The following is a 25881-nucleotide window of genomic DNA, read 5'->3' as shown; positions in this document are numbered from 1 at the left end:
TCTATGTATTATATTTTATACCTATATAAAGCCGGATTCCCACGACTGGTGTACATAGCCAATATTTGGTACTGGTGGTTACTTGCCAGGCCGTCGGATCGCCATACTTGTACAATTATTTGTCACTGGTGTCGTTCCCGGTGATTGTCGGTAAATGTGACACAAGTCAAAGGAACGGCCTATATACTTGTACTACTGATCCCACGACCGGTTCGTGTTGACCAGGAAAAACAGCAGCATGATAACTTTGGTCCAGTGGTGCCAAAGTTTATAGGTATTAATAATACAAAATACAAACTACAAACACATACATTGTGTAATATAATCATTTTTTTAACGATATTTTTACGTCATTTATATTTTTTTTTTAAATTGTTAATGTTTATATTGAGATCGATAGTTGATAAATTAGCATTGTTCTATAGAAATGTACGTAGGTACTATATACTTTATATGATACCTACTCACCCATACTTACTTTTTATATTCTGAGCGGAGCGATGAATGTATTGATTTTACCATAATGTGTGTTTCAATTTTTAATTTTTTTTTTTGTGTCTGTCATCACGTTTCGGGGCAGTAACAGTGCTTCAATTTTCGACGTTCTTTATCTCGTTCAATCAGAAAGTGAATCTAGTTGGTACTTTAGGTGGTCAAAAGTAAAAAATTCTTAATATTATTCTAAATAATCGAGATAAACAAACTAAAAATTAAGGGAAAAACGGGAAATTTTACGCACAATCAGTTTTCGACAAAATCAATTTTGGTTTTTGATGTAACTTTAAACCAAATTATCATAGATACATGAAATTTTCACCAAATGATTATATAAATATATTCTATCCACCATGCAATTTTCAAAAATTTTCAACATAAGTTGAATGATTCGTAGCCCAATAGGCATATGCAATTTTTGATCATGTGTGTTTTTTTTTATTTTTGTGTCTGTTTACAGCATAACTATATAGTCTAAATAATACTACGATTTCAAACTTTGGGGGTGGTTTCCGATATAAAAGTGATATAAAATATAAAATATCCTTGGCCAATACAGGTCAAAAGTAAACATTTTCCAACAGTTTTCAAAAAAATTGAGAAAAACAAAAAAAAAATGACAGAAAAACGCGAATTTTTACGCAAAACCAGTTTTCGATCAAATCGATTTTTTTATATGGTTGTAATTCAAAAACTAATCACTGTAAATACTTAAAATTTTCACCAAATGTTTATGTTAGTGATATCTATATAGGTACAGTTTAATTTTGAGTTATTTATAGACCACTGAAATTTTCAATTTTTTTGAGTATTTTTTTTTTTGAAGTGTCGGTAAAAAAATGTTGGATGACCAAAAAAACTTGAAAATTTAATACAAGGTTCCTTATGAGTTGTTCTTATTGTAGTTAAAAAAAATTAAAAATCGTAAATCACGATTTTTTTTAATAAGCGTTTATAGTTCAAAATTTTACGAAATCTATCGAAAACGCGAAAATTTGCAAGTAATTTTGAAGTTGAAAAATCATAAAATTTTTTGTATTTATAACTAAGGATTAAAAATACAACTCTAAGTTTTCCATATGTTTTCCTTCAAGTAGCTATAGAGAAAACTCGAAGCATCATTATAGGACAAATTTTAAGTGCGTTTAAATTTTAAATTTTTACGAAATAACGTAACGATAACGATTTATCCTGAAACGATTTTAAATATTTGATATAATTCAAAAACTATATGTAGTAGATACTTGAAAATTGTATCAGTTATTAGGATTGGCATTTTCTTTACATGATTTAATTTTCAAAATATTTTGACTTTTTTGAGATATTTATAGACGACTGAAATTTTCAATTTGTCTGAAAATTTTTTTTTTAATTGTCCATAACAATTTTTTGGCCCCATCAAAATACTTGAAAATTGAATAAAAAGTTCCTCATAAGTTATTATTATAGTGATTAAAAAATTATAAGAATACATAGGCACAATTTTTTTTTTATTAGCATTTGAAGTTCAAATATTGACTTAATACATAAATATTACGGAAATTTTCAAATTATCTTAGATCGAAATTTATAGAAGTTTTTCTTTTTAATTCTAAGATTTGAGAATTTACTCGTAATACAAGGCTCATAATATATTTTTACAATAGCAGTTGAAAAATAAAATAAATATATAGCCACAATTTTTTTTTTACATGTATTCAAATTTTAATTTTGACAACATACGTAAAAATCACAAAAATTCGTAAATTATTTTATCCTAGAAATTCATAAAAAATTTTCCTTTTATACCTAAGATTTGAAAATTTAATACAAGGCTCCTTACAAGTTTTTCAATCTTTATCACAAAAAAAATGTCCACCGGAAATTCAAATTAAATTTTTATTAACATTTGAATTTCAAATATTGACAAAAATTCGTCATAACTATGAGTATTTGCAAATTATTTTGTAGTTCAAAATTCATAATATTGTTTGTATTTATATCTAAGGTTATAAAATTTAACACCAAGTTTTCCATAAGTTTTGCTTCAAATAGCTATAGAGAAAATTTGAAGCGTCATTATAGGAAAAATGTTTTGAGCGTTTGAGTTTTAAATTGTTATGAAATCGCCTAATGATAACGATTTATCCTCAAACCAGGTATTCGTATATCTATGATAATATAAGGTATTATGAATTATGATAATTATATGATAACTATACTAATTGATTAACCGTGCATTCGTGCCTTATGCAAAATGCGTCTTAATTTAAAAAATAAAATATTTGTTTCAAAATAGATTATATGACAATATTTAAATATAATATATCCTAGACTGACAAATCATCTCCGTTCAGAATCGTTTTTCGTATACAATGATACCTACCATTGCATTCAAATTTAATCCCATCCATTACAGTAACCTACTGTACAGCAGAGCGACATCCACGACTTACCCGCTTTTTTATATTTTATACGTATTATAATTTATCGATTTTAAAATATTAAACTTTAAGTACATTACAGGATTTATTATGTTATTATTAATTTTACTAATTCATTATTATATTTTATACGTATTATAATTTATATTCGAGAAAAAAGGTTTCGGGTTTTCGAATTTTTAGGTATAATACCATTCGCGAATTTTGATTCGGGAAAAGAGGTTTCGGGTTTTCGGGCTTTCGGGAAAAATACCATTAGGGAAAAAATCCATTCGGGTGGGAATTTTGATTCGGGCAAATGTATATAAACTATAAAGGTATATGTATGTATAAATATATTATATATTAAAATATAATGTTATTTTTTTTCGGAAAATCATTGAGACCTTCCCTCCTGATTTTGATTTCTGGATTCGCATCTGTGCTTTACCAAACCTGCTGAACTGTGAAATATTTCAAATATGTATTTAGAACATTTGCAGCAGCATGCCTGTGATTTTTGCAGTATTGGCATTTTAATAATTCAAAAGAATTGAAATTAAAACCGGTGTGTTACATATAAAATTACATAATACCAAACAGTTTTCAAGTCGAAATTTTAATTATTTAATGTTTGGGGTGCTGGGGTAACGTTACCCTGGCACCCGGAACTTGTAACGCCGTTTTCTGGGGCACCGATGTGGTTACAAATTTTTTTTTGCGGTGACAAAATGTTACATAATAAATTACATAATACCAAACAGTTTTCAAGTCGACATTTTTACCTTGGGTTGCCAGGGTAACACACCTAATTAAAACATATCCATGATAAAATGTTGATTGTTTTTTTAATTAAAACAATTTCGGCAAGTCCAGATTTCAACTCATTTAACAGATGTCAGATTTTGTGCTATAAAATGCATTTTAAAACAAGATGTGATGTAAAGAGCAATGTAACTAGATAATAAAATGACATCACTAACTGTTATATTTTTGATAACAAGTGTGAAATACAAAAAAAAGCAATACTTTTTATGGTAGTATTTAGTTCACAGCTAACACACCACCATCCAATCAACCTCTGAAAATCGTCACGAATTCCTTAACGATCTTAAATTAATTCTAAACACCCTCCTAGCTACTATTACATTCTTAAGAAACAAAAACCCACTCCCCGTCACTTCCTCTACTTAATGTATTAACATACGTATCACATATTATCTTTAGATCATACATAACACATATGCCATATTTAATAAATAACATTTATAACCTTAGATACCTGATCTCCTGAATATTACATTAACTCAACTATAAAAACAAATTAGTAAGTATTTAATATACCTACTTACTGTTTCTATTTGGAGTTTTACCACGGCCACCACCCCCATAATATTGGTATATTATAGACATCTAGACATAAATTAAATTATAGGCATTAAGTTTAAAAACATGTTAAACATCAGTTTTAAATAGCTGTCCTCGTTCATTATTCATAAATTAGACAAAATGTTTCAAAAATATTAAATATTAAAGCCTTAGTGATGGGTCGAACTGAACCAAACCGAACCCTTGTTGTTCGGTTCGGTCCGATATTCGAACTCGGCATGAAAAAAATTTGAACCGAAACATCAAACATCTTTTACTGTTCTAAAATCGAATTTGAAAATATTTTTCGAACCAGACTTACTGGCCATGATAGTTCGAAAACCAAATGTTTCTGCAATTCTTCAAAAGTTATTTTTGAAAAATAAAAATTGATAATGATTATTTAGAAATAATTAGACTATTGGCGATTGAAAGTGCTAATATATAGTGGGCATGTTCTCTAAAGCCGGACGAATAATTACTATAATATGACACAGAAACTTAGTCCTAGTATAGTAGAACAATTAGTATTTCTACTTGATAATTTATAATTTTTAATTAATGATAATATTTTATACAACTATATTTTAAAAATAAATAATTAATAATAAATACCTATGTATTATGTGTATTTCTATTTAAAATTTTTTTTTTCTTATTAATAATCAATTATTAAATTTTATTATTTATTGTGTAGGTACCTACCTACTTATGTAAAAAAAAAAATAATAATAATAATAATAATAATAAGAAGAAGAAATTATCTAAAATTTAAATGCATTGTAAATAATACAATTACTTAGACTTGAAAGTTAAAATGTATAATAGGTAATACAAAATCTTAAAATACAATAGTAATTAATAATTATGATGGTTTATTTAATTTGTAGGTAGATACAATGTACATGATAAAAAGTATTGAGTTCGAGTTCGACTTAAAATCATAATAGGTTCGGTTCGGTTAGGTAGAAAATAAGATAGATAAATAGTTCAATTTTTCTAATTATATACTGCCATCTATCGGTTTGTAAGTAAACCACGTAATATATTACTATGCATAATTTTGATCATAGCTGATATACACTAACTATATTTTTTTATAACATTATATAATATCTGATTATAACCATTTTTATAGGTTGTTGCCGAGAAGCAACACCATGAATTTTAGGGTTAATTTAATCTAAATATATTCTCCAAAATAAAATTGAAGATTTAAAATGTATAATAGAGCCCCCACCACAGAGAGGGCCAATTTTTCCACCAGTCTGCGACTAGTTGCAATTTGTATTTGTATAACATAGTACTTAGTAGTTAGTAGTGTAACCAGGTAGTGTTATAATAAGCTAAAGTTGCTATACGCCTATTAGTGTGGGTGTCCCAGTCCCATACACCATACAACTAATCGTACATCCAGTGCCCGCCTTAGGCAGGGGCTAGCGGGGCCCCTGCCCCGGGCCTCGCGCTTTTGTATGACATTTTGGGCCTCGCGTAAATGAAATTATTCATTATTTTATACTATAATTTTTCGGCGAAATTAAAAAAAAATAAATAAAAAAATATACGATTTAAATTTAATGGACAGATTACATACAGTAAACAAAGAAACAGTTGTCGTTATGAGTTTTATTATTATTAGTTTATACCATATACTATACATTATTGATTGACTTATCGATTGATGTACTTTTGTTGGAGATTCCGATGCTATACGTAATACGTATATTATTGTAATGAAATCATTTTGTCAACGAAAACGATTTAAAACAATACTAATTTATTATATTGTTATAATGTTATCGTGTTATTGTGACAATATCACGAAACCCGGCTTATATTTGTTCCAAAGTTCACATATTAATCGTTATGCCGCTCGGATAAAATTTAATTTGACATTTAGGAAATCGTTCATTTTGCGTGGCGCATTCGTTCTAGTAATCAGAATCTTCATTTCGTCATTTAGTAAGTACTAATTCTTATTGATATTAATATTATATGTGTAATACTATACAAATATGATAATTATTAAATTATAGTAAATAATAGTTCTAAAATCTTAAATTTTTTACCAAATACAGTAAAAACTCTATAACGAAACTTTACAACGAAAAACTCTATAGGTATAATACGATTATATTCTTTCATTATCTACTTGTGCATTCGTAATAATACCATTTATAACAAAATATTGGCAGACTAAATAGGTTTAAACAAAAATTTAAATTATTGTATAAAATATACTACGTATCTTACAATAATTTAATATAATAATTATAATATATTTCGATAAAATAATTAATAATTTGTAATTAACTACTCGTGTAATGTAAAAATAAGAAAGTGTATGATAAATAATAATTAATAATTCATGAGTACATAAATTTAATGTATTGTAAATTTGTAACACACAATTTTATTTTTATATATTTATTAGTTTTTTTTAATAAAATTTGAAATAAAATGAGCGTGTTTGAGGCGTAAATCTATATTATTATATATTTTACATTTCTGTTTCAACAGTTTACTTCGTCATAATGGGTCGTGATCGAGATAAATTCAGAAAATTCGAATCTGGTAGTCAAAAATTAAAAAAAAGAAAAGAAAAAGAAAAGTTTATGAAACGTCAAACTGGTGCGTTTCAAAAATTTTTAAAACCTTCAAAAGAAAATAACCCAAATACACTAGAATTGCAATGTAAAATTGATGTCCCATTGCTTCCTACTAGTACTCTAACAATTTACCTACTCAACAATTTACCAACTAAAACATTATAATTACTGTTTGTCGACTTACAAATAATAAAAAAAAAAGTCTTTACTATAGGCCTCATCTAAAAAAAATTGCCCTAGGCCTCGCTTTACCCTAAGGCCGGCTCTGCGTACATCAATGAGCAAAGTCAGTTTGATACGATTTACTCAAACTATTATCGTAAGGTGTAGTATAGTATCACGGAATAACTTTGTTAGTACATAAAATTGGCTGACTGTAATGCATTTCGACTTATTTTTATGAACTTTAAATATGGAATTTGGCGTCATTAGCATTGTTGTATTATAATTATAATTTTCGGTTTTAATCAGTGAGTTGCTAGATATGAATTTGACAATACCCGAAAGTTGCCCATGATAGTTCTTGCTTGAAAATATGTATGAATGAAGATGGATCTGTTATTTGTAATTCAGATTTTAGGAGGTTGTTTATTACTATTGTCATGTGAGAAATCTGCTCTTGAATTGTGTTACTATTGGTATTGAAGGGTTTGCATTACGTAAATTTGAGATGATTATTGTAATGAGTTGTTTGTAAATTTAGATGTGTAGAGAAAAATAATATGGTTTCCGGTTTATTTTAAGATATAGTTAAATAAGTATGAATATTTCATTATATTATTTATTATTTTGCTTTCGTAGTCAATGAAGTAAGAATACCTATGCATGATTTCTATAGGGTTTTACTTTAAATAATAAATGTTTATCTGTAAGAGAGTTTATGTATTTTTTAAAAGATGTTTTGGGTCAGAAATATTAAATGTAAAATTTATGATGGTTGTTAATAAAATAAAAGTATTATATAAATGTGACATCTGAAAAAAAAACGATATTTAAGTATATGTTTTCTTTACATTTTTTTTTTTTAGGAGCACTGATCTAATTAGGTGCCGTTGAAAATTTGATATGCGAGGTATAATCAAAACATCTATTACATTATATTCATTACTATCCCACCCATTGTTTGTTATGTAAGTATATGTTTTATCGTCAACTTTAATTTGTAATATATTTTAATTATGGTTTATTTCTTATCTGTAAAATAAGAAACATACCATGCAAAAAATATATTATAAATTGTCAAAAACAAAGTAGTTAGGTTAATACTTACGGTACTAAATAAATATCAAATAATAAATTGTTTTTGAGATATTTTAATTTTGAAACCATATTGTTGAATGTTGTAACTAAACATTTATAATAATCATATTCACAATTGTCAATGTGGCTTTTATATTCCACTGAATATAAGAAAATAAAACTTTTTTATATTATATGCATGATGCCACACCTTAGGAATGATTATTTCATAATGTTTTTTAATAAAATACCAATTTCAGGATTTTGATTTCTGAAAATATTAGACACTAATTAAAAATAATAATATATATTTCTTTATTTTATGTGCGTGATATTTACTTATAATTATATGTAGTTAGATCACCAAACATCAACATATAGAACATATCCGGTCATGTATAATACGGTTTTTATTATTTATAAAAATAAAATTGTCATTTAAATTTTCAATAATGCTCCATAATCTTATGGGTATAGTATGGTTATTTTATATTACAGTTGTTCGCGCCAAACAAGTTTTCTCGCTGAACGTAATGCTGCGCGACGGCAGACCGTCCTAATCACTTCCCTCCCGTATCTTCCACTCCACTCCGTCCTTTCTGTATTAAATTGTTTAATTATCATAAATTATTATTATCTATGTATCTATTCTCTTTGTGTTATATGTAATCAATGTAAAATTATTATTCGGATTTTGCCGTATACGTATCATTTTTTTTCGTATCAATTATTATTATTATTCGTATTTTTTTGTTATGCGACCTACGCATGCGAAAAGCGTAAAACAAAAATTGTTATTGTTGATCTGCTAATAAAGCGATCTAGTTTTCGATGTGCGACGTTAATAAAACGACCATACTTTTATTGGAAACCAATGTGTTTTTCTTCACGGTAGACCCTCCATCTAGTCACTCCCAATGAACTAGTAAGTCTGTTTTTTTCGTTATTACTTTTCCTATCAACGTACATCCGTGTGTGAGAGGCCACCCAGGCCGTCTCATTCAACATCGACCTACTGCAACACCCGCCGTCACCCGGTCGTCCAGTCATTGTTGTGTTCAGCGTAAGTCCGCCAGCACCCACGGTGGGTTGTGTGAGAGGCCGCCCCGGTCGTCCAGTCGTGCCAGTCACCAGCAAGCTGATCTTCCGTAGTTGATAAGTTAGTTTTTAAGTACAGCCCCATTGATTGTAATTGCCCCTGTGGTCATTGCACCAGACCGGATCGACCACAGGGCCCCCGTCCCCATCAAATAATTTGTATTATCCTATTTCCCGTGTATATATGTATATATATCCCTTCCCGTTCCTCAGTGTCATCGTCGTCGTCAAAATTGCCTAATCTCAACTTATAAGGCGTAAAGTATATTTGGTTGCCTAATCGCCATATTAGTCGGAGTTTTAACTTAAGATCGGCCGTTTTTGGCCCGTCCCATCGTTCTCGGGCATTACCGAGTGGTCCTTCGCCAGTCCACATGGTTGGGCGCACACAACAGTTATCAACTGAAAGTATATGTAATAAGTAGGTACCAATAGCATATAATTGTATGTAAATCAAGGTTTATAAATTATTATTGTAAAATGATATGTATAATAATAATCGTACATGGTATATCAATGTTTTAACTATTCAAATTTGTGTAGATATGCAAGTTACTCTAAAACAACAGACAAAATATTTTATTAACCTAATTACCTAATACATCTATATTATATATTATAAATAGTGTAATTAACTTATTAGTTATTACCAACCTATATTGCTCTATAATGGTTTACCTATGTTTCTCAATTATTTACTTGTGATATTGACCATGGTTAACAAAATTTAATATTCACATGTAATGCGATAAGCATCCGATTTTTTAATAGTTAAAATTAACTCATTTTTGATACAAATTAATTAGAACAACAAATTTTACATACTAATTTATAGCCCATTGGTATTTTATAGCTCTTCCATTCTTTTATTATGTACTGAGTTGCTGTACACTTGAGTTTTGAATGTCTTTAACCTGTGATTGACAGTTGAAGTCCAATGTCGCTCAAGTTCTGGAAGACTACAGTTATCATGCTTAATTTGGTTCAAAATTAACTGTATATCTTCTTCAGGTTCTATCATAAACTATTAAAATAATATAACATACATTATATTTTTTAAATATATTTACCATAGTTATCTATTAGTAGTCCGTCTACTAAAACTACTATTTTTAGTTTATTTAATTAATTCATTTTTTTTCTGTATGTTTTAAGATTAACCCGCTTGTTTTTAGTGTTCTCATAGTAGGTATTGTAATATTTAAATTTTACAGTATATCTTTCTTCTTGGCTGTCTTGAATGATCTTTTATGAAATAATCTTCCTATAAAAAAAGTATAATTCATTGAATTATTCATTATATAATATGTAGGGAACGGATTTAAATGCTCTATAAAATAAGAAAAATTCCTTAAAAAAATGCTTTAACATCAAAAAATGCACTAAAAAATGCCCTAAAAAACTTTAAAAATGGGTTTATATTCAATAAAAACAAAATTTTGTATTTAAAACTTATAAAAAACACATCATTATGAAAAATCTAATAAAAAATATTTAAATTTAATACAATCTTAATTAATTAACTTTAGATAAATAGTTTATCGTATCTTATCTCTTATCTTTAAATTAATGTGGGTAATAATCTGTTGTAACTTGTATGTATATATTTTGTGTCTACACGACGTGTTAACAATAATTTCGTAATTTCGTAACATAATACATATTTAGGTATTTTAATTTTTTTTTAGAATGATTATGGAAAAAATGACTTAAAAACCACAAAATGCACTAAAAATTTCAAAAAATGCAAAATAAAAGTTACTTTTTTTAATTCTTTGATGTATGATAGTAGGGTAGAAAGGCCGCTCCGAGTGACCCCCCGCTATACCCCCCCGCCATCCCATCAGCGCCAACCCCCCCCCCCCCCCGCTTCACCCCGCCTTCTGCCTGCGCCGCCCTGCGCCACCTACGTCATAGACGCCTGGCCACCGGGCCACCCCCTCCCCCCACACCACCAGCCAGCTCCACCTACGTCATAGACGTCCGGCCGCCCGCGCCACACCCTCCCCACACCTCCCGTCATCGTCGCCTACGTCATAGACGTCTGGCCACCGGGCCACCCCCTCCCCCCGCCTTCGCAACCTATGCCATAGACGTCTGGCCACCGGGCCACCCCCGCCCCCACCTCGCACCCGTACCACCTACGCCGTAGACACCGGGATACCAGGCCGCCCTCTCGCCCTACCTACCATGTGTACAGCGTTGCCCTACGCCGGCCCGCCCCTACCGCACCGACCACCACTTCGCCCCCGACGCCGCCGCGCGGACGCCGCTTAGACATTTCACCACCGCCGGTGGCGCCATCTATCCGCCGATTCTGTAACGCGGTTTTTTGACGCATACATACACAAAAACATATACATATATGCATTAAAACACATACTAACGCAAAAAGCTATACATACATGTATGAAAACATATACATTATGCATATAATGTGCATAAACATAAACATACATACTCAAAAACATATACAATATGTACATAATGTATGTAAACATATACATACATAATCAAAAACATATACATTCGTATGTAAAAACATATACATTATGTACACACATGTGTAAAAACATATACATATATAGTTAGCGGGATGTCAAGTCAGATATTAACGCGATTAAATTGTTAAATATAGTTTTATTCAATGAAAATGTATATACAGATATTATACAGATATATACAGTGTAATAATGAACATTGATTTAGCTGCATGTTAGCCGACGACGTCATACGATTCCGATTTACATATACGGTCTTGACTATCATCATAACGATCGTTACGATTGATATTGTTAAATTCATTTTTAACGTTTTCGATAAATTGTGCGCCTTTATGTAATAATACAAATACACATTCGGGATTATGCACGGCGTGTTGCTGCCACACTTCGTAATTTTCCCCCCATTTTCCCAACAATAACCCGCAGTAATGACATTGTACCAAGTCGCCGGTATCGGTATAAGTGAATCCGCATTCGGCCAGCGAATATTTATCTTGACGCGACCGCGTTGGATGTGAATCGTATGTTTTCAGTCTCGATAAAAACGTTGTATACTCGGGATACTCGGGATTCGAGTTCTCGTGCACCAAACGCACTAGTGATCGGCAATCGGCCGAACGTTTTAATAAATTCATTTTAATACTTTGTAGAAAAATAATAAACCGCTGATAATTCGTTTTAGCTGTCTGATCACGTATAAGGCACTTGCGGGCGGTGTAACGGTCTCACAGTAACTGTGTAATATGGTATTCGTTCGCGCGCGAAATAATAGTCACAAAAATAATATAAAATATTTGAATAGTAAATACAACGTTGAGTCCCCAGTTATCAGATACCCTGCTGCCGCGCCGCCGCACCGTTGTTGTTGACCGCGCAGATATGCGGTATGACGCCGCCGCCACTAACACTGCTAACACATGTTGCACGATGCACATATTTCGTGTGTAAATTATATATACATATATATATATATATATATATATATATATACCATATAATATACCCCGATGCCGAGCGCTGGTTAATCTTAGCGGGCGATTTGTTCTTAAATCGAAATGACAGCGGCTCCGTTCAGATCTCGGATCAGACGGTCTACAGAGTTTAAACACGTTTCACGTCCTTGCTTATATTCGTCTCCGCGTCTACATTTTATTATTATTTTAAAACGTTGTTTGTATTACATTCTCGAAAATGTTTAACTGTGCGATATGTGATAAAGTTTACGTTCATAAGCGCGATCTGAACAGACACGCTAAAACCCACGACGGATCGACGAATTCGTGCGGGATATGCCTCAAGACGTTCACCCGCCGAGACAAACTCAGTATTCACGTGCAAAACCGTCATAGTAAGTACATTTATTATTATTACGTCGTTCAGCCGAAAAAACCTCATTGTTATTCATATAGTCGGGCAAACTAATATTGTTGAATTATCGTCATATCTTGAATATGTATTATTAATTTTTAAATCGCTTTTTGTATAATGAAAAATTAGAATTCTACACATATGACGTTTTTTCGGATCGACAACGTTTTCGGGGTTAATAATTAAATTATTTTTAAAATATAGTGATCGCTAAAAACACTCCCGAATTCCACAACGCTGTACGAGTAGGCGGTTCAATGGGTAAATATTATTTTTCTCTTATAAATATAAATAAATATAAATAATAATAACGACACTATCTTAATATTAATAATATATATATTAGGTCGCGCATCAGTAATAAAGTGGGCACCCCCCGCCACTACACCGCACGCTCAGCCAGATGTTCCGGTGTCGGCGGTCATCTCGAGACGCTGCCGTAGTGCGGACATACCTACCCCCCAACCTCAAGCCTCATCACCAACTTTCCCCCGCACACCGGTTATCGTTTCCCCGCCACCCGCACAGGCCATCGTCGACGAACCCGACGCAAGATCCCCCGCGAACGCCGCACTACCGCTTTCGCTTTCACCACCGCCATCCGGGGAATTTGTGGCTCATACGGAAAATACTCGAAAAAATATCAAAAGGAAGATGGCGCGAATGAATAAAGCTAATAATTGGTCAGGCTTCATCGAGATTGAGTCTTCGCTCAATCGTACGATCGTGTGGTATTTTAGGAAAAATGTCGATAATGTAGTCAGTTACCGTGCGTTCCTAAATTCGATAGAGGCCGAACTAATCACAAAATTACGAGAACACACGTGTATTAACACTATAAAATACAACTTGAAACTAGAGGCTACATACGCCATACCCAACTTGCATAATTCAGCTCAAAATCGTGCGTTTAAAACTTCAGCCCGAGAACTCTATGCACACAGCAACGTCGAGGGTTTGGTCGATTGCGATTTCTCTACACTCCTGGCTGTTACGCCGGAAAGTATAGCGGATTTTCCTTATCGTGTATCGACGGTCTGCTCTTGGGTGTGTACGAGTATACGCCTATGGGGGGTTCGTCGTACTCGTCGTTGCCGGAAAGTATTCTGAATCGGGAGGCCGTTGTCAACCCTTAAAATATCGACCGACAATGTTTCAAGTGGGCGATCCTAGCCAAACACGTACTTCGCGATCGCACACGAGTAGGCGCGAATTATTCGAGGGAAGAACACCGATACGACTTTTCTGCACTATCAACCCCCACTCCTGTGTCAGAGATAAAGGTATTTGAAAAGTCGAATCCCGGGACGAGCGTCAATGTATACCGTATAAGGAATTGTGAGAAAAATAAAAACAATAAAAAGTCGTCCACACAATCTGTCGCATACCCGCTGCGCATCGCGGACGAAGAAAAAGCGGATCATTTTGATCTGCTACTGATTACCGGAAAGGATGAAGATAATCATTACGCTTTTATTTCTAATTTTTCGCGACTTGCCAGCCCGCAAAAAAATAATCACCAGCATCGCTTATTTTTCTGCAAGCGATGTTTCACCAGTTTCGAGGACCGCCCATTAAAATATAAACTACACGGTGAGCGGAGATGGGGGTCGTTCTCCGACAAACATAAATTTGATAACATGATGTAACCTCAAATATTTTCCATTACCAACATAATTTTTATTAAAATGACGTTAGGGAAATTTTGGGGTAAAAAGGAAACAAATTTGTCATCTGAATCGTCGAAACTCATTTTTAAGAATAAAAATGAATTACCTCGTTAACGCCAAGATGTAAAGTATGTAACATATAAAATCAATTTATGTCAAGATAATATGGAGTTATTTTTGTTTAATTTATGACATTTTACTTATCTATAAAATACTATGTTAGTTTTCTTTTATTTATTATACTTTACTGCGGGAAATTTACAGAACAGTTTTATAAAACACTTTCAGTCTTATTGTACATAAACTCTAGTATTGTGGTTTATTTTTTGTTTGGTTAAATTTTCTTAACTTTCAGTTATACACATATCTAGTTATTTGTTTTCAATATTATTTTTTAATATGAATCATTTACATGACCATAATTATGTTTTACTTCTTCCCAATCTTCCAGAAGAAATTATTGTAGATGTGGATGTGGATGTAGATGAAGAAGTTAACAGTAAGTACTAAATTATATGCATATATTTATATAAAAGGTAAATATTACTTACATATAGCAATAGCTATATTAATTATAATTATAATTTTATTTACAGTTCAAGAACATGCAACAACATACACAATAATTCCTAGTGTTAGACTTAAGTCACAAATATTTGTGGACAATTTAAACTACAGGTATTATAAAAGTAGAAGTCGAAATAACAAAATGTGAGTAGAAATATGTGTATAGTATCTATATATATTTATTTCAAATAACAATTTGACATTTTTTTTTTCATGGTTGGTCACTCTGACTGTCGGAGAAAAAATTGGTTATTATCAGTTGTCGGAGAACGGCCCTCGGCCCCGGTGAGCGGGCGTTGGAGAATCACCGATTGTTGTGCGGTACCAGTGTTGCCAACATGTAAAAGGCCCTCGTCCGTATACATTTTGTCAAATTACCGTATGCGACCGTACATATACTTTTTGTCAAATACCGTATAGGACCGTACGTCAATAAATTCGTAGTTAATGATAACATGCACGTAAATCGCAATGTTTGTTATCAGTTAAAGTTTACTATACTATCAAAATCAAAATATTATATTATTATTATACATTTATACTTATACCAATCCGTACTTTAACTCGACGTCACGACCGTACTCTGTACTCCTTGTTACATAATTTACTCTTCATAACTATATATATTACATTATTACTATATTAGATAGGTATTAGGTACTAGTAGCTAGTAGTTAGTACCTTTAGCTCTGTGGCATGTTTTCTATGTTAATAAATACTGGAATATGTACAACATGTAAATAGGATAGATCAATAGGTAAATCAAATATCAAAAATTAGTGTGATTACTGTAATTACACCTTTTTAATAAATGTATAAAATTATATAGTCAATTCAAAACAATAAAATATTAATATATTATGATGTAAAATTTCCAAACTCTACAAAATCACTTGAAATTTCAGTTTCAGTTGGTTCATAATGATACATTGCTACATTCATAGAATCTATCATTGATTGAGAAGGGTTAAAATGTATACAAGTTGTAGTTTTAATGTGTTCACTAGACAGCAGCAATCCGTTTAGCGACTCAATTTTTGAACAATTACTCCAGGAAAATCTTCCTTAAAGCGACTTGCCACCGAATTCCAAGGTCCAAACATAGTATTACAACCATCAGATGCAAATCCGATTATATTTACTAGTGGAATACCTTCAATTTTAAAAGAGTTAATTACCTCGGTATATATTTTGCTTGCAGTTGCACCTTCGTTAGCTGCATTAGAATCTTTAAATACTTCAATCAATTCCCAAAACCTTGGCATAATTTTATTTGTTGTAGGGTTGAAGTACCTAACACAAATGCACAGGGTTTTAAGAGTTCCCACGTCAGTAACCGCAGGGGTACGCACAAACCCATTGTGCCTCTTATGCCGAAAGAAGGGGACACGCTTAAATTCGAGGCGTGATGTAAGACTGAGCGAGTTCCATTCGTAGTGTATGCCGACTTCGAAGCCTTATTACTGAAAACGGGACGAAAACAAGGCACGAATACCGCGGCGATTCACGAACACCATCCAATGACCTACGGCTACCATGTTGTCGCGGCGGAGGGTGTCCCGACAGAGTTGTTTGACCAGTTCGACATACCGCGAGCTCCGGTCATTTTTCGAGGTTCGGCGACCGAGGACGATGTCGCCAAACGCTTTGTCCGCGATGTGCTCGGTGTGGCCGATAAAATATCCAGATTATATAAGGAAGTAAATGTACCGATTATTATGAGTGTTGAGGATTGCCGCGTGCATGAAGCCCAGACAATGTGTGACTTGTGCAGCTGTGCGTTTAGCGAACACAACTGTAAAACTGCACACCACGACCACTTGTTGGGCCGGTTTCTTAAAACATTATGTAACACATGCAACCTTAAGTTGAAAACACCAAAATTCGTACCTTGCTTCCTACATAATTTGTCCAACTACGACGCACATTTTATCGTGACAAATTTAGCGAACGACGACGACAACAATAACCGAATATCGGTAATAGCGAACACCGAGGAAAAGTATATTTCATTTTCGAAATATATAAATAACTCGTTCTCCGTCAGGTTTGTAGACACGTGTCGGTTCATGGCGTCGAGCTTGGCACACTTGGCAGAGAATCTCTCCTCCGCGAACTTTGATAAGTTTCGCGAAGTCGCGAAAGTGTTCGCCCCGTCGGAGATGTCGTTGGTCACGCGGAAAGGCGTTTATCCGTACGAATATACGGATTCGTGGGATAAATTGCAAGTACCATCGTTACCGGATAAGTTTCTATTCTACAGCGCGTTGACGGAGATGCACGTTAGCGACGAAGACTACGATCACGCGATACGAGTTTAGAATCATTTCGGTTGCACGACGCTCGGCGCTTATAGCGATTTATATCTTACAGTCGACGTGTTGTTAAGCGCTGACGTGTTCGAAAATTTCAGAGATATATGCATGACCACATATCACCTGGACCCCGCGCACTACTACACGTCACCCGGATTCAGTTTTGACTGTATGTTGAAACTTACGAAAGTCGAACTTGAACTTTTGACCGATTTCGAGAAAATCCTATTTTTAGAGTCAGGCACGCGTGGCGGGCTCGTGCAGGGAAGCAAGCGTCACGCGCGTGCCAACAATCCCGAGACGCCCGGATACAATGCCGAAGAACCCAAAACGTCGCTCATATACTTAGATGGTGATTATAAAATATGAATTTACATGTACGCGTATATTAATCCATGTTTTACCGTATTTATTTAGCAAACAATTTATACGGGTACGCGATGTGTCAGTATATGCCGATTGGGGATTTCGTATGGTACGCGGGAAATCTAGAGGTCGCGCTGGCTCAGTTAGAGTGGATGCGTGCGACGGACGATGTGGGTAGATTTTACGAGGTGGATATAATATACCCGCAGGATCTGCACGACGCCCACAACGATATGCCGTTCTTGCCTCACGCCAGCATCCCGCACGGGTCGACTGTCCGAAAGTTGATGGTCACATTTCTGCGGAAAGAACGCTACGTGGTTCATTATATGAATTTAAAACAGGCCATGGCTCATGGAGTCGTAGTCGAAAAAGTGATTATTATAATATTATTATTATTACTATGTGTATACGGATCTTATAACTTATTATCATACTTTTCAGACGTACAGAGTGTTGGAGTTCCGACAATCTCCGTGGTTGGCCCCGTACATTAATCTCAACACCGAATTACGCAAACAGGCGAAAAACAAATTCGAAGAAAAGTTTTTCAAGGATTTAAATAATTCAGTGTACAGTATTTTATTTTATTTTTATTTAAATTTAAATCTATGAGATTACTGGGCCTCACTGAGACATACTCGTGTGGAGGCCCAGGGTTATCTACTATACATTACATATTTGCATAAAAATTATAATTGACAGACATCTACAATATTTGTGTTTGAAATTAATAACCTAATTGTACAATAGAAGTAAAAACAAAAACAAAAACAGATAAAGTATGTTATAGGTAGATTGGTACAAAATAATTCACGACGAAAATAATACTAATATTATAAATACTATACATATTTTTAATCATATTTAGTGACGTCACATTCATACATTAACCAGTGTGTGATATGTTTCTTAAACAATGGCAATGGCAAGTTCGCTAAATAATTTGGCATTGAATTGAGAATCTTGGTCCCTATGAAATCAAATACCATTCGACAGCCGGTTTTTTTTGGCCAAATTTGGGAGTATTTATGTAGTGCGTACCTAGTATTGACACCATGGTTCAAAGGGGACAGTATATTGTGTTTTTTTATATACAAAATGCTTATTTTAAAGTACAGGTTTTTAATATTTAATACATTAAACTCTTTAAATATTTTTTCGGTTGGATATCTACGGTCTTTTTTAATTGCAACTTTGATAATTGTGTTTTGACAGGTTTGAAGTAGGGAGAGAATATTGTCATAGGCACCACCCCAACCTATTAAACCATATGTGATTTGCGATTCAACAAGAGCTAAGTAAAATATTCTAATGTCTTTAGGTGGTAGAATATCACGAAGTTGTTTTATTATATAAACTAATTTTTTCAACTTATTACAAACAGATGTAATTTGATTTACCCACCTCATATCCGAGCACATTTCAATGCCTAGATATTTAAAATTGTTTACTATATTGATTGATTTGCAGTGGCATTGGTCATGAATCTGACATGTATTATCGTGGATTTTAATTGAATTGATGCTCGGTAAAGTGGGTTTGGTGAAAGAATGTAGTATAATAGCCGATTTATCAAAGTTTAAAAATAGGTTATTAACACCTAACCAGTTATCAATGGTTTTGAGGTCTGTCTCAATATTATTAAAAACTTCGTTCCATGTATTAGGTATGCAAATTAGTGCAGTATCATCAGCGTAGCATATTACTTGACTTTTTAAATTAAGTGTTTTTATATCATTTAGTTGGATATTAAATAAAATAGGAGATAACGTTGTACCTTGTGGGACTCCACATTTTATTGACAACTCATTACTGATGGAATCATTAATTTTTACCATTTGTTTTCTATTATTAAGATAGGATGTAAAAAGAGAAAGAGCGGAACTGGATATTCCGATATTATTCATTTTATTTAAAAGTATTTTATGATCTACTGTGTCGAATGCTTTGGCTAAGTCGAGATAAATAGTAGCACATTTTATCCCTTCTTCTAAGGCAGTATATATAGTTTTAGTTACATTGGCTATAGCTTGGTCAGTTCCCTTACCTGGTCTGAACCCAAATTGGTGCTTAAAGAATAGATTATTTGATTCTAAAAAGTCTAGTAACCTCTTTTTTATTATTTTTTCGAATATTTTTGCTATATTTGAAATTACTGAGATTGGCCGGAAGTTACTATATGATGTTGTTGGACCTTTTTTGTGTATTGGTGTGATTATGGCTACTTTAAAGTTATCTGGTATTAGGTTCTGAGAAATACTTAGGTTAAAAATGTGACATAAAGGTATGTTATTGTTATAAATTGTACGAGTTTTTTTTCGAGCTTTAACCCTTTCAAACTTACTTCATGATAACTATATTATGTATGTATGCAGGGAAAACTTTCGAAAATATGCGGTTACGATTTAATTTGGAGCTTGTATCGTGTCCAGTCAGAATGCGGAAGCTGATAAATCGTCCGACGTTCAAGTACTGCACGACATACAATGAAAATCTCTCGGTTGTCACGCAACATACTAAGGAAGTGGATTTCTGTAAGCCCATATACATAGGATTCGCCGTACTGGAACTGAGTAAAGTTGTAATGTACGGGTTTCATTACGATGTCATGAAGCGACATTACGGCGATAAGATCGAGCTGCTATACACAGATACCGGTACGTCTATCGTAAATCTCACGTGTAGACTCATGCGGTTCTTATATATTATTATTATTATAACTTGTTTCAGATTCACTATTCTACCGCGTGACGACGAACGATTTCTTCGTGGACCTGATAAAAAATCCTAATTTGATGCGGTTTATGGACACCTCGAATTTCCCACACGACCACATGTGTTATACGGCTGCTCGGAAGCGTATTCCCGGATGTTTTAAATTCGAGTGTGGTTCCAGGACCGTTTACGAATTCGTTGCTTTGCGCGCCAAGTCTTATGCGTACGACGTGGAAGAGGAGATTACCATTCGCGCGAAGGGTGTTATGGGGCACGTGATCAGAAATCACCTCACTTTCGCCGAACATAAACGGTGCTTATTCGCCGACGCGGACGACGATGCAGAATCCGACGAGTGTGACAATGAGTTCGACGCCAGTATGGGGAAAATGATCGCAGGCGATTCCGCACTGAAAGCTGTCGCGCAAATTCATCGGAACGCCTCAACGTCTGCAACAAATTCACCGTCGACCACACACCCGTCACACTGTTATAGCTATACTGCTATACTGTTATGCCTTTTACACCGTATAGAGAAAATGTCTCTATACGGTCGTTTAAACACGAATTGCGTACGATTAGGACTATGAAATTAGTTTTAAACAGGGCTGACGATAAGCGTCATGTATTACCCGATAACATTTCCACGTACGCACACGGTCATCACCGCATAAATTACTAAACTATTATTATTATTATTGTTATTATTTTTATTATTATTGTTAAATTATCACATGTATGATTATATTATATAACTCTATAAAATAACTGTATATATATATATTGTATAATCGAGAAATACGCTCGAAGTTTTATAAAATTATGTGTATGAACGATTGTAAAAAATTATATTAACTACGTTTCGTATATAATACCATGTTTTAAATTGTTATTATTTTAGTATCACTTTTAGAAAGATCACGCCCTGTGTTTCAACGTACACTGCAAAGGGCACAAAATATATATAACCTATACATTACCCCTTAAAGAAATATTGTATACCGCGCCTATTCTTTTTCCAAAAAAAAAAAAGACGTTCTTATCTACACAGACTTAACTTACCCGCCATATACCACGGTCTTGGTTATATTATTTAAAAACCCACGCTCATTCGCTCTGTGATAAGGCGCGGATTGAAGATTAAAATGCCCGCACACGGATCTCTGCTATGACGGTTGTGTAGTCAGTCAGTGTTTGAAGTTAAACATTTACGAACGTTCAATAACGATATATTAATAATAATATGTTACCTAATAAGTCTGAGGAGTGTTCATTTTTCGACTATGTTCCCTGCAAGGATCGATGCGTGGTAAGTTTTTCAACTATCATTTAGTACCACTCTACTTAAATTAAAATTTATTTTATTTTTAGTCACCTGATTTATTCGCGAGATCATACGATCTCCACGATTACACGTTACAAGTAGCCGCAGTCGAAAAACCCGACGTCAATAATTATCCGCTCGGGTTACATGCAGGACAAAGATTTCCGTGGAAATCACCAGACTCGGGCTCGCCGCCACCTATGCAACACCTGCTATCCGGTCAATTCTCCAACAGTGTAGAAATATTAAGTGAGTCTTAATATATATAAATAAAATTACTAATAGTTTTTAAAAAAAAATAAAAACTAAATCGTGTGTCATATTTTCAGACGATGCGCAGTCTTTTCATTCGAGTCACTTACATTGGTGGGATAACAGTCCCCCTACGGAAACTCTTCATTGGAAAAAAAAAATTGTTGTTGAAATTTAACTTGGATATTTATATTTATAATTCTATAATGTTATTTAGATAAAATATTATTATATACTGAAATTTTGTTTCTGGAATTTTTTTTCCCGTAATCCATATAATTTTTATTAAACGCTTACTGATATCATTATTAAATAATATAAACCTTATATCATATTAAAAAAAAAAAACCATCTCTGTGAGAATAATTCTATTATACGTCTTCTAAATGCGTATATTGATATTATTATTAAATAATATAAACCTTATATAATATTTAAAAAAAAAAAAAAACCATCTCATCTTTGCGAGAATAATTATACAACACGCTAAATGTATATAATTATATATGTATATGTATTATATGTATTATATGTATATAATTGTACGTCTCCTGAATGAGTATAAAAATATCGACTATTAAATATCGAAACCTTATATCGAGACCTTTTATAATATTAGAATAATTTTAAAAAAAAAATCACATATTATTTCGATGAAAATGATTATATTATTCTACTCGTTAATAATGTATATAAGGATTAACCTTATAATAATTATTAAATAATATATTTTTTTAAAACCGACTCATCTCGGACAGAATAATTATATAACTTGTGAAATGTATATAATTATATTATACGAGCCTTAAAATTATAGGATATAGATGAAATGAGAATAACAACATATTTGTAATTATTTTTATTACAAATAATAATAATAATAATAATGATGAGCATAATAATATATATATATTGAAGAGCTCTATTAAATAATTCATTCAAAATCTATAATGAAGCTCCTCTTATTTAATCCTCGATATATGAGGCTTACCCCGAGGACACTACCAAGATTATATTCAGAAATTTCCTCGTCTGTCGTTTTGATGGCTTTAGGCAGGAAAATATTTATTGTCTGAGTGTTTGCAACATCTATTAAAACGCATGACACAGAGGTCCCAAACTTAGTGTCCACATTTTTCATCGTGCGGACCGGGTACGAGACGTCCTTGGCGAGTTCACTGATTGAAAGGTTTACACTGTTTACCTGAGTCTTCAGGGACTGGAGGAATGCCATTATAGTACGCTGAGGACAGTAAAAAAAAAAAAAAAAAAAAAAATTAAAATTAAATTAACTAAACGCAGTGTACACGTGTATACCGCTATGCGTGAATAGATAGTTTTATTATTATTTTATTAGAGTAAAAATCGACTCACTTTAAGTTGTCGAGATAAATTCTGCGAAGATTTTTAAGGTGACACGTGGTCTGCGGGTGAACTACGGAGACGAGTTGAACTAAAACAAAAATATTGTCTATTAATATTGAATAAAAATTGAGTTTGACACAATTGTATAATTTTTTAAATTAATTAAATTAACTCACTTTTATTTTTAGTAGATCCTGTAGTTGGGGATGGTTTGACGTAATTGAATATTGTGTTGAATGATGTGAATGAGTTGAATGTGATGAATGAATTCAGAACTGAAAAATATAATTCCTGTTAATTTTGTATAATACATAAACGAATGATATTTTAAAAACTATAGGCATTAGGCTCGAAGTAATAAGACTGCATATAATAATAATTATTATTATTAAATAAAACTCACTTTATTAGAACAGATATGTTGTAAGATTTAGAACTTGTTGATAGACGATATTAGGCGAAGAGGTCTGGTTTGCGATGGTGAAAATATACGACTGATTTGATATTCAGTGGCCAGCGGTCAAGTGTCCAAAATTATCGTCATCGACGGCCACCCCCACCTATACCGTTCGGCGTGCGCAATATTGAGCGGGTACAACGATTGACCGATTGATATACACACATGTGTAAATTAGAGTGAAAAAGGTCAATCTTCGAGCGGCTCCTGCGCGATGTATACCGGAATGTGACGTCTCAACCACGTGCATCCGTCGGATTGTCCGTAAGGTTAAAGCGTGTCGGTCTTGTGCATCGTATGACTAGTCAAGATGTATTGTATTGACCACGCTCGACCGTGGATCTGAGCGCAACCAAGCGATACCGCAAAATAACTCGCTTATGTACGACCAGATACTTCTTATTTTAGTGAAAAACACAATAATCTTACACCATTATAATATTATGACTTAGAGTTTATACAGTAATATACTGTAATGTCATGTATACAGAAACGTAAATTATATTATTCTGCGAATTATTTTTTAAAAGGACGGCCACGAATGTAAGGTTCTAGTGTGAACGAGTAATAAAACCCGTGACACAATAAAAAAATACATAGGTGTTAAGGGTTAAATAATTTACTAATAACATCATACGATACATTGATGGGCATTTCCCATGCCAAGGTTATCATTTCAATTTTTTCATGAAATTCCACTATTCCAGTTCCATCTCGTGACAATAAGTCGTATTCGAATTTAAGCTGAAGTAAGACTTCAGCCTGCGAATACGTCGTCACCACGTCTTCGACCTCCCTCAACGTCGATGATGCACCCAAGTACGCCTAAGCATTTATTTATTTATTTTTTTTTTAAATAATATAAGAGAAATATCGATTTTAGTACTTACAACATTTTCCGCTTTTAAAATCTGTCCTGTATCACCTTCAATATCACAATCCACGTACTCGATATAATTGGAACCGCGGAACAGTAGCAGTGCTACTGTCTGTTCCAAATTCCAATATTCGAAATGCTTCATTATTTCAACCCATAATTCAATCACCATAGTATGACGATTTCCCCAATTTATGTGCGAGTAGTAGGCCAAGTCGGCCTCCATCAAATTTAACGTGTCCCATAGTCTGTCTTCACTATTAAAAATAAATAAATAAATAAATAAATAAACATATTTATGAAAACTTATTCTAATATGATAAATATAATTACTCAATTTCTTCTTCTCCGTCGGAATCGTTTCCAATTTCCATACGTTCATTGGGGAAGGGATGGTCGTTGTCTTCATCCTCATCTTCGTGATGAGAATTGCTAGATAATATAATATAATTTTTTTATGATAATATAATACTAAACATTGTACCTTATTTCCACACGAATGTTCAGTATGCACGTTAAAAATGTGAAAAACATTAATGCAAAATCCATTTTATTAAACACTTCGAAATAATCTGTGTAAGACGGAAAGGAGATATATATTGTGTAGTAGATGTCGCGGAACAGACTGAATTAGTTTAAGGTCCAGTGCGTATGTTGATTGTATACAGCATCCATTCTAGGGGTGTACGAGGGGTTTATACATATATATATATTATATATGTATATATTTAGGTCTAGATGGATAGTAGTTTCACAGAATAACGCTGTAAACCGTTAGTATACATTATATTATAATGTGTAGAACGTGCTTCCTCTTAATAGGGCAGCGTGACTTGTCCTGTTCTCATACACCTTTTTCCTACGGTCAGTGAAAAGAATGTCGAGGT

General features: G+C 33.0%; 1 protein-coding gene, 1 long non-coding RNA gene and 2 pseudogenes across 3 annotated transcripts; 3 read left to right on the top strand and 1 right to left on the bottom strand.

Moving 5' to 3' along the window:
* Window positions 1-12906: 12906 nt before the first annotated feature.
* On the top strand, window positions 12907-14675 carry LOC149062087 (uncharacterized; annotated as a pseudogene).
* Window positions 14676-17742: 3067 nt separating this feature from the next.
* Window positions 17743-19230, top strand: LOC149062086 (uncharacterized). The gene is made up of 4 exons (XM_089215201.1): window positions 17743-17987; window positions 18053-18375; window positions 18446-18578; window positions 19220-19230. Exons 1-4 carry the CDS (start codon window positions 17744-17746, stop codon window positions 19228-19230), a joined length of 711 nt encoding a protein of 236 aa, XP_089071327.1. The 5' UTR covers window position 17743.
* A 1155-nt stretch (window positions 19231-20385) lies between these two features.
* On the top strand, window positions 20386-21447 carry LOC149062085 (uncharacterized; annotated as a pseudogene). Its single transcript, XR_016189896.1, has 2 exons — window positions 20386-20661; window positions 20735-21447. The product of XR_016189896.1 is annotated as an uncharacterized LOC149062085 (transcript).
* Window positions 21448-23273: 1826 nt separating this feature from the next.
* Window positions 23274-24203, bottom strand: LOC149062084 (uncharacterized). The gene is made up of 4 exons (XR_016189811.1): window positions 24064-24203; window positions 23837-23935; window positions 23670-23748; window positions 23274-23538 (listed from the first exon to the last, which is right to left on the bottom strand). It is a non-coding gene; the product is annotated as an uncharacterized LOC149062084 (long non-coding RNA).
* Between the last annotated feature and the right edge of the window lie 1678 nt (window positions 24204-25881).

Source organism: Diuraphis noxia, unplaced genomic scaffold (genome assembly GCF_037042655.1).
Source record: "Diuraphis noxia isolate RWA-SAM2 unplaced genomic scaffold, SU_Dnox_SAM2 contig0001, whole genome shotgun sequence".
In the NCBI taxonomy this organism is placed as follows: Eukaryota; Metazoa; Arthropoda; class Insecta; order Hemiptera; family Aphididae; genus Diuraphis; species Diuraphis noxia.
This window is presented reverse-complemented; position numbering and strand designations above follow the sequence as displayed.

Excerpts from the sequence above, each read along its gene's own strand:
- LOC149062086 (XM_089215201.1), top strand. The coding sequence starts at position 17,744 with ATGACCACATATCACCTGGACCCCGCGCACTACTACACGTCACCCGGA. Across the intron at positions 17,988-18,052 it reads GTCGCTCATATACTTAGATG|CAAACAATTTATACGGGTAC; the intron begins GTGATTATAAAA and ends GTATTTATTTAG. Across the intron at positions 18,376-18,445 it reads ATGGAGTCGTAGTCGAAAAA|ACGTACAGAGTGTTGGAGTT; the intron begins GTGATTATTATA and ends CATACTTTTCAG.